This window comes from Montipora capricornis, chromosome 8 (genome assembly GCF_036669925.1).
Source record: "Montipora capricornis isolate CH-2021 chromosome 8, ASM3666992v2, whole genome shotgun sequence".
NCBI lineage: Eukaryota > Metazoa > Cnidaria > Anthozoa > Scleractinia > Acroporidae > Montipora > Montipora capricornis.
In genome coordinates, this window is record NC_090890.1 from 14,853,973 (window position 1) to 14,863,972 (window position 10,000).

A 10,000-nucleotide genomic window follows, 5' to 3' on the forward strand; every position below is an offset into this window, starting at 1 on the left:
TAAAATATATCAAAGCAAAATAAAAAATAGATATAGAAAGGAAAAAAAAATAACGGCACAGCTCTTTGAATATTGACTGGAAAGGCGTCTCATAGTTGAAGAAGAACATTTGAACTGTGATTAAAAGTTTTGATTTTATAAATTATTTTGTGACAGCGAGATGTTAGCATCTTAAAGAACAAAATACGTTTACAAATAAAGAAAAGAGATGCAAATTTCTGTTGAATTGGTTATGATTAAGTGCTCATAAGAGCAGGTTTATTTGGACCATTAACCTCGACACTACTGATTTTCCGATATTATTAAAACTTGAAACTGTTTATAAACTTTGAACATAGAAACTATACCAAACAAATTCAAAACAATGTAAATGTCACATTCTGTGAAGCGCAACCTTTAACTCATCGACTCGAACGAAAACGAAAATTCCTGTTAATTCCAGAAACTCGTTAAGTGTCCAAACAAGCCTTTCGCCCTTCGGCGTATACGATCAGCGACCCGTTCAGGCACACGTACACTCCCACTTGGAAGAAAATGGTGCAGTCCAGAAATCTTTTTGTCCAGAAATCTTCAAGTTGGATGAGTTAGACATTGCAAGAGAACCAGGCTGAGATTGAGCTGTTGAATCTTGCAGAAGACCTGTGGAATCTCAAACGCTTTTGACGGTGCATAGGCCTAGGCCATCTACTCGTCTCTTACGCGAGGGACAGGAGAGTGAAGACTTGAAAGACAACGAATTTGACACCGATAACGAAAAAGGCGAGAGCGATGCAAAGGGCAAATAAACAATGATGAAAGTCTTCAAGCCCCGGCTCCTTTCAACTTGTATGAAGTGTTTTACTAGGTGATTCTGACTAGTTACAAGCTCATTGTAAGCACGTCTGACAGTTCTTATTGTTCTTGATAGCTGTGAGCAAATAAACGTAACCTAAACTCTCGGCTATAACCCAAATCCCCCTTCGAAAATGTTTTGGTGGACTTAAGTCAAATTGTTATAAATCGTGAAAAGGGGCTGGACTTACAGCAGAATAAGTCGGTAACTCTGAATGATGCTCAGAACCAGATAAACGTTGGATTTTTTTTACTTTTTTCAAGGAATCAGAATCAGATAGTTAGAATCGTCGGTTAGGGTTAGCATTACGCATCAACATTGTCTGACAACAGCATTGCACCGGATATGTTCATTTGTTGTTAAAACCTCATCCGTCTGTCTCAAACCCAAAAAGACGTTCATTAGTACAAGACGTTGAACACCCATGGCCCTGAGAGGCGCTTTTCTCGCTTGCAACTACAATAACACGGGGCGTTAGCCCGCTTGGGTGGACACTTATGTGATAAACAACAGCATCTTAAACATCGTGGACAGTATTCACGCAGGTCTGAGGGTGTATGTCATCTGTGCAGGCATTGTGGAACGCGGATTTGGTGTACTTCGGGCAGTTATTTCAATCAAAGGCAACTTCTGTTCGGCAGAGTTTTTCGCAGAAAATCCAAGTGTAGTTGGGACCTAATTTCTCCACGCCGATGAAAAGGGCTGGACTTCCTGGAGAATAAGACTGTAACTCTGATGCTCAGAACCAGATATAAGGCGTTGAATTTCAGAGACTCTTAGGAACAAATGAGATAATTTGAATCGTCAGCTAGCATTACGCAACCACCAAAGTACATTAACACTGTCTGACAAAATTATTTTGCTTGATGTGTTCAGTGTTGCTAAAATCTCTTAAGTCTGTCTTCATCCCAGAAAGGCGTTAATTCAAGTCGTTTAACAATCATGGCCCTGAGGGGCGCTTTTCTTGCCTTCTTACCCAGGATAACAATGGGTGTTTGCCCGCTGGCTTGGGTGGACAATTCTGTAATAAACAACGACATCATAAACTGTGATATTGGAAAGCATTTAAGAAGGTCTGAAAATGTTTTTCTTCTGTGCGGGCATTGTGGAACGCGGATGTGACGTACTTTGGGCAATTATCATCGAACCATTTGCAACTTCCTCCATTTACCTGTGATAGCAACGGCATCATAAACATTGTGGACAGTATTCACCCAGGTCTGAGGGTGTATTTCATCTGTGCAGGCATTGTGGAAAGTGGATTTGGTGTATTTCAGGCAGTTATTTCAACCATAGGCAACTTCTGTTCAGCAGAGTTTTTCGCAGAAAATCCAAGCATGGTTGGGACCCAACCATGCTTGGTGAAAAAGGCTAATGAAAAGGGCTTTTAGGAGCAAATCAGATAGTTTGAATAGTCGGCTATCATTACGCAACCACCAAAGTACATTAACATTGTCTGACAAAACAATGTGCTGTGTTGCTGAAATCTCTTGAAAAGTCTGTCTCAATCCCAGATAGGCGTTAAGTCAAGTTGTTCAACACTCATGGCCCTGAGGGGCGCTTTTCTTGCCTTGTTAACTAGGATAACACTGGGTGTTAGCCCGCTGGCTTGGGTAGACAATTCTGTAGTAAACAACGAAAGCATAAACATCTTAGAAAGCATCCACTGAGAATGTCTGAAGATGTGTTTCATCAGTGAAGGCATTCTGGAACGTGGATTTGACGTACTTCGGGAAATTATTCGAACCAATTGCAACTTCTGTGCAACAGAGTTTTTCGCAGAACCCACTTCTCCCCACCGGTCCAACTTTCTGCTTCACTTTATTAATAATGAAATCCAGAACTATTAATCGCGGCATGGAAACCTTAAGTTTATGTTGGCATTATATTTTCGTTTAGATGTAACACAACTTTTAAAATCGACTCACCATTTTCATTTACTTCCAAACTTGTCACAGTTTCTATTTCTTGAAACAGACTGGCACTTGTAATAACGCAAGAGTAATTTCCTGTGTCATTCAGCGTTAGATTTGTAAGAACTAACGCACCATTTATCTGCAGTCTCCGCCCAACTGGTATCTGACCTTCTTGTTTTCTCCAGATGATGGTTGGTTCAGGATCACCAGTAGCGCTGCAATTTAGCGTCACATTGCAGCCCAAAATGCCAAAAGTCTTGGAGGGGGGTGGAGAAACCACCACCAGCGACGTTTTCTTCTCAACGCTCCCCAAAATATTTTTTGCTAAACAAATGTAAAAACCCGAGTCTTCTTTACGAACTTGTAAAATTTGCATCAAGCTGTCGTTGTACCATACCCTCCAACTCTTGGATAACTGAACAGTTGCGTTTTTCCAAATAACCTTTGGTGGAGGTTGGCCAGTCACGTTACAGATTGGAAAGGTGACATTGCTTCCTTCAATCGCGTAAAGAGGTCCCGGACTGAGTGACACACGAGGATGAACTGGAACAAAGAAAATGACCCTTAAGTCTTTTTTAACAGCAGAGGAATCAAGTCGTCAATAGGAGAATTAAAAGTGGAATCACGTTTCGGTTAATTAAAAATTGTCTGGTATTAATCCTCCCTGTTTCCTCATGTTTCCTTTTCCGAGGACAAAATAAATGGAAAATTAGGACTATCCATTGTCTACCACACCCGCAATTAAAAAGAAATTTAAAATTTGAAAAAACTAAACTAGGGAGCGGCACTCTGCGAACTGTATTTGTAAAACTCGTTTATTCTCCGACGCGTTTCTTTTAGTTAACGTAGATTTCTTCGGGGAGTTTTACAATAATTCATCAAACGTCTGCATTTAAGCCATATTTAGCCTGTTCAAGGCTCTCAGATAGTCGAGAAAACGGAAAGAACTGCGTGTGAAAAGCGAGTGGGGGCTTGGGTCGAGGCGAGGTCGGGAGAGCCTGTAAGCACCTCTTTAAATTCTTCATTCCGGTATACCAGCTCCTGGTATACCCTCTGATTGGTCAGTTTTGACAGTACTTACGTCATCATTTCGATTCTCGCGCGGAGCTCACGAGTAGCAAGAAAGAAAGATGGCAAATGTTTCAGATGTGCGTGATTGCGGTGAATCGAAGTTCGATGAAACTGTTGCCGAGTGTCTTAAGGTTTTTCCAAACGTGCAAACGCTCAGATTCGAACAAAAGCTGTGTCTGTTGAATTTAATTCGAGGGAAAGATGTGTTTACAATGCTTCCAACCGGTTTCGGAAAAAGTATAATTTTTCAGTTATTTCCACGCGTTATAAAAGCTCTACAAAGTTGTGAAAGGATATTCACCATAATCGTTGTTTCTCCATTGGTTTCGATCATGAGGGATCAAGTTGAAGAGTTAAAAAAACTAGGATTCTTGGCTGCAGCCATAGGAATCGAAGATAGCAACGAGGACGAAGAGAAAGTAAGAAACGGCCAGTGTGAAATTGTCTTCGGAAGCCCTGAGAGCTGGCTTTCTAAAGCATGGATCAAGGAGCTGAAAGATGGAAAACTCGGCAAACAGACGGCTGCAATCGCGTTGGATGAAGTTCACTCTGTGACAGAATGGTTCGTTATGGCAGTCTTTTGTTCCTTGTGATGGCTCATTATGCTTTCTGTTTAGTTATACATTATCCAGGAATTATCTTCGTGTTACAAAACAACGTTTGTCACGAATTTGGCGTAAGATTATTATTTAAACGCTTCATGCGATCACGTCAATCACCATTGTTTTGAGCCTTGAATATTGCTCTCTAGTCTGAAAAGTTACTGTCTAAATGGAACCTTATTAAATCCAAGGCATCACAAGAATATTGTCTTGTTTTCTAATTATCATTACCCCCAGAGATTTTATTTATTAGGTCCTACAAAATTACACATTCTGCATTTTTTTTACTTTTCAACTGTTTATGTATGGTTAGTTATTTTATTTCTCATAACAGGGGCCTTTTAAATGGGGGAAAAAGAAAGAAAAAGGTAAATAATCCTTTCAGAGAAGCTTTTGGACGAGTGAAAGATATCCGTTCTTACCTACCTGGAATTCCTCTCATAGCATTGACAGCAACCGTGCAATTTACAGAAAGGGCCAAACTCTTTAGAGCTTGTGGCATGCAAAACCCCATTGTAGTGGATGTATCCCCAAATAAAGAAAACATATCATTCAATTTTATTGGTATCCTCAATGAGAAGGATGCAGTTTCCTGCTTGAAGTAGATTACAGACATGGTGGCTGAGAAAGGAAAGACCTGTCCACAAACAATAATATTTTGTAATACTTTTAATGACATTTCCAATGTCTTGAGCTATTTACTGCTGACTTTAAAGTGCAGAGCATTTACGATCAATGCTGATGGTAAAAAGTTGTCTCTTCTTGGTGTCTATCATGCCAAGTCATGGGAAACACAAAAACTTGCAATTGAACAAGATTTCAAAACAAATGGGCAGAAAAGAGTAGTGACTCCAACCTGTGCTTTGGGTATGGGTGTTAACTTTCCAAATGTTCGGTATGTGATTCAGTATGGACCACCTACAAGCAGGCTTTTAGCCAGGACTTTGAAAGTGGGAGTCCAAATTTTATGTGGGCCTAGGGGGGTCTGGGGGCATGCTCCCCCAGAAAATTTTGAAGCAATGAAGCCTCTTAGACGTTATTTCCGCGATTCTGACAGCTGTAAACGTCTTTCAATTTACCTATTACACCGCTGTTTTTTCCTTGATAATTTAACTAAGCTATCCTTTCCTCAACTTACCTTGTTTAACATTGAATTATATTTGGGATAGGAACTCCAGTTGTTATGAAGAGTGATTGAAATTTGAAGTTGTCAAGCCATGATTTACACGAAAGAACAGATATGCGTGGCTTTGTTGGTCGAACTGCATTCTGGTCTACAATCTTTAACTATTCACCTACTATTAGTATTCCTAAAGCAATTACGATGATTGCACATGTTATTACACCAAATGGCTTTTTTGTTGTAATGCCCGCCAGATTTCGCTTGAACAGAGCAGAATACAATCAAGCGATTACAATAACATTTGTAGCCGCGAGATCGTCTTACCGAGTTGGAAGGCGCGTGATCTTTGACTCATGTCCTCATAAATAATTACCAAAGTGCGCATTTATTTATAGCAGCCGGCAAAGTAGCCTGGGGACGACTTGGTAAGTCAATATCACTGAACAGCGGCTTTGCCTGTGAAATCGCTTCGCTCAACTTTGATTCATTTGATCAAAACAGAAAGGAAACTCGCTAAAAAAGTGTTCATATAGAAGAAAAATACGACAGCAGCACTAAAACAACTCTTGAGAGCAAAAAGAAATGTAACTTTTATTAATTTATAGACACTGTTTTGTTACATTAAGCACAGAAGTTCGTAAATGGCCGCCCAAAACAGGCCGTCGAAAATCTCCCATTTCTGAGAACTGGCCGTCCTTTGGACGGCTGGACGGCCGCCTGGCTAAAAGCCTGCCTACAAGTATTGTTGATTTAATGCAACAAGCTGGCAGTGGTGGACGAAACGGTGACCATGCACACTGTGTTACATATTACACAAAGAGGCAGCTATTCAGATGCAGTAAGGAGGTCAAGGCAGTAGTTAAAGCAGATAAATGCCAGCGACAAGCTCTGTACAAATACTTCAGTGACTCAGTCTCTTCCTTGGCACCAGGCCATTTGTGTTGCTCAAACTGTCAGCGGGAGTGTCAGTGTTCAGCGGCAGCAGACAAGACTTGTGCTGGTGCCATTGAAGTATTTATGGAAAAGGCTGACCGTGTTGATGAAACAGCTAATTGTGGGCAATCAAGAACCCTGACAGCTGTTGATGAAAACGACTTGAGAATGGCCTTAATGGAGTTGAAGACCCTTTTATCTGTCAAGAGTGGATCATTTTTGGATCCAACCAGCAGCCATGGTTTTACAGAACAGCTTGTTAATGACATTGTGAAAGATGCAAGTAACATCTTTTCTTTTGAGTACTTCCAAAAGAACTTTTCCTTATATTCCACCCAGCATGTCTTGGATGTCTTTGAAGTTTTTCAAGAATTGTTTGAGGACATACCTGATTTTGCTCAACAAATGGAGATCTTGGGTTTAACAGTGAAGTTAACAAGGCAGAAGGGTACATTCAAGCAGTAGAACAATCTGCTTATGAAAGTGAACATTTCATGGACAGATTTGATGAAAACTATCAACTTCCCGAGTTTGACATTCACTTTTAAGAAGCTTCATGTACTATTATCTTCCATTTACCAATGCCAGACTCTAAATCAGGGTAGACGATGAAAAAGTAGGCAAGCAAAAAACATCAGCCACCGGGAGTAATGTTTTCGTCTACAATGATGTTTCAGTTTTTGAATGGACTTATCTGGCTAGTTTGTATGAATCTCATGTGGCTACTGAACTCTTCGTAGCCCATTGCCATTATCTCCAGGCAAAATTTGAAAACTGTAGCAGCATTAAGAGTTACTTGTTAAAGAGATTCTTAGGATAAATTCAGGGAATTTCTTTGGCAAGCAAAATCCTTCAACTCTTTCAAATCAGGTTGCAAGAAGTTTTTCACTCATTAAATTATAGCCTGTTCCAGTCTCCCAGATAGTCAGGAAAGCAAAGAAAAGCGCAGTTATTTTTTGCTTTCCTAACTAACTAAGTAAGGCTAAGTAAATTATAAACAACATCCATGGAAAGCAGGAATTTTCACCATATTTTAACAATGTATTTGTAGGTATTCTCTTTGTATATATTTTCAGAATTAGTTCAAGTATTATTCATAGCTCTTACAGGTTAATATTTTAAAGTCGCGACAGTCTTTCACGGTTTGAATAACATTATAGAGGTTTTGCACGGCAGCCATGTTGCATGGCAGGAACAATGAAAATGTTTTGCATTAGAAAGAACATTTGTTCCCTAAGGAAAAAGAATCTATTGTTCCTGCCATATGCAATATGGCTGCCGTGCAAAACCTCTAAAAGTTGCTTTTTTCTCCACCAAGAGTATTACGGAGGGATCAATCATTAGTTCAATAATGAAATTACCTACCATTACATTATTCCAAAAGTGATTTTGTCTATGATAAAACAATCAACAGTTTTGCAGCAATTTCCAATCAATTTGTAATCAAGTTGGTACAGCTCCTTATTAATTTAACAACAGATTTACTTTATCTTTAACATCTAAGAAGTGAACTGCTTGTTCTCACCCTAATGTGTCAATCATAATACATGGCACTCCAAACTTTGAAAAGCTTAGAGGCCCAGTTATGGTACTCTCTGTAGTCTAGCTTGTGGAGAATGTTTTTCTTAAATCCTTGAAATGACTTGTAACATCTTCCAGGCTGAATATCAAATGCTTTGATCTCTAATAGATCCTTAGTTATGGTGATCACTGTCTCATCTAGATGTTTTGGGCTGTGATATCCAAGTCTTGGTTTTATATTACAATCAGTGTCTATCATGCTCAAGACATCTTCAAGAGTGGACAATGATTTTGCAATCCTCTGTGCAGATGCCTCTGTTACATTTGATGCTAGCTGTTTCAAAGCTATTTTGAGCAACTTGTTTAAATGTTCCATTCTAAGATCTAATGGCACATTTCCACCGGCCGTGCCAGAATTATTAAAGGAACGGTTCTGTAACAATTCAAATGCTAGTTTCTCTGATAATATCGAATGCATCTTAGCAAGAAAAAGCAAATAACTGCGTATGCAGACTTTACTCTACCATACAAGTGTAGCATTAGAAGGGCAACTTTTAAAAATTTAAGTAGTCTATCTGAATCACCCTCCTTAACTGAATCAAATATCATTCATTAGAAGACCAAAAAGGTAGCCGTATACTCTGGTAATTGTGTACAAAATCCTCTTTGTCTTTGACTTCTGTATCTGCAGTGTGGTCATGATTGTCAGTGTCATCCATTGCAGTCATAGTGCTTATCTGCTGCTCTTCCTCATGATGGTGATTCTTCTCATGCCTAAAATAAGTTAGGGATTATTAGTAAACATAAATCATGTAGACTACTCCTCAAAAAATGCAAAGGAAAAGCCTGACCAGTTTCTCTTTCAGTTCATGAACTGCAATATATGCATGAAATGTACTGAACAAAATTATACCCTCAACTTATGGTCCTGATGGAGACAGTTACGTTTGTTTTCCCTCAAGTCCTGATGTTTCCTGAGACAAAGTCGAGGAAAACATCAGGAATCAAGGGAAAACAAAACCAACCCAAGGGACCATACGTTAAGTGCTTTGTTACATATTTAGACTTTTCGTTCACAAATCACAGCAAAACATCCGGAGCGGGCAACAACTGCTGAATTGTATCTCGGTCAGGATACAATTGAATTTGATTAGGGGCATGTGACCGAGAATCAAACAAGCACAGTGCTCGTTTTGTTGAATGAAGGTCTTGGTAAATAACAATATGCTGTTGTACCTGTTTCTTCCCTGCATTGTTTTGTATGTCTTTCCACAATGATGACGGCAAAGGTAATACCCAAATTCATCTCTTTCTTCAAATGCGACAGGCACATGTAGTTGCCCATGTGCTGTTCTCTCATGACTAAAATGAAATAGAAAATAAATGGTCAACTGCAATATTAAATTAATAACACACCTATGTCCAGCAGATATCAGTGGCTTCATCACGTTAGCTGTCTATGCAACATTACTTTCAGAGCACCAAACAACCACTAATAGCAGTTAAGAAAATACAATTTTCTAGTGTTGAGATCATCTACTATCCTTTCAAACTAGAGACATCCATTAGTTTGTGCTAGGACAACCCTACTGATCACATCTTAGTGATCATTGAAAATAACAATTTTTTTTTATTCATCACCAAGATGTGAGCAGTAGGGTTGTTCTTAAAGCACAAACTATACTTAATAATTATTGGTAAAATTGACAATAAGAAACAGCACTAACACAGCATGGAGATTTTAAATTAGGCAAACACATACATACTCGTTAACAATGAACATGAATTGAATTGCTGTCATTCTAAATTAAATTGATCTCATACTCTACTCTAGTTGAGTGGTAATTAAACATCTTTCCACAGTTTCTGCAGGGATATCCATCTCTCTGACAGGTGTCCAGCTCATGCACTCTACTGACAAATTCATCCATGTGTTCACCACTTGTTTGTGTGTACACATACACTTTAAGGAATTCATCTATTTCACTGGAAAGCCAGCCTT

At 39.1% G+C, this 10,000-nt stretch overlaps 2 protein-coding genes across 2 annotated transcripts in view; one reads left to right on the plus strand and one right to left on the minus strand.

The window, feature by feature from the left end:
• The window catches only part of LOC138013733 (uncharacterized), a 61,909-nt gene that overhangs the window by 18,714 nt on the left and 33,195 nt on the right, over positions 1-10,000 (minus strand). Inside the window, exon 4 of the mRNA XM_068860809.1 lies at positions 2,761-3,291. Coding sequence (XP_068716910.1) covers positions 2,761-3,291 — 531 coding nt within the window. The remainder of the gene's footprint in view (positions 1-2,760; positions 3,292-10,000) is intronic.
• Positions 3,858-5,026, plus strand: LOC138060246 (ATP-dependent DNA helicase RecQ-like). Its single transcript, XM_068905982.1, has 2 exons — positions 3,858-4,381; positions 4,756-5,026. Exons 1-2 carry the CDS (start codon positions 3,879-3,881, stop codon positions 5,024-5,026), a joined length of 774 nt encoding a protein of 257 aa, XP_068762083.1. The 5' UTR covers positions 3,858-3,878.

Coding starts and splice junctions, on each gene's coding strand:
- LOC138060246 (XM_068905982.1), top strand. CDS start 3,879: ATGGCAAATGTTTCAGATGTGCGTGATTGCGGTGAATCGAAGTTCGAT. Junction 4,382..4,755: donor GTTCACTCTGTGACAGAATG/GTTCGTTATGGC, acceptor TTCTCATAACAG/GGGCCTTTTAAATGGGGGAA.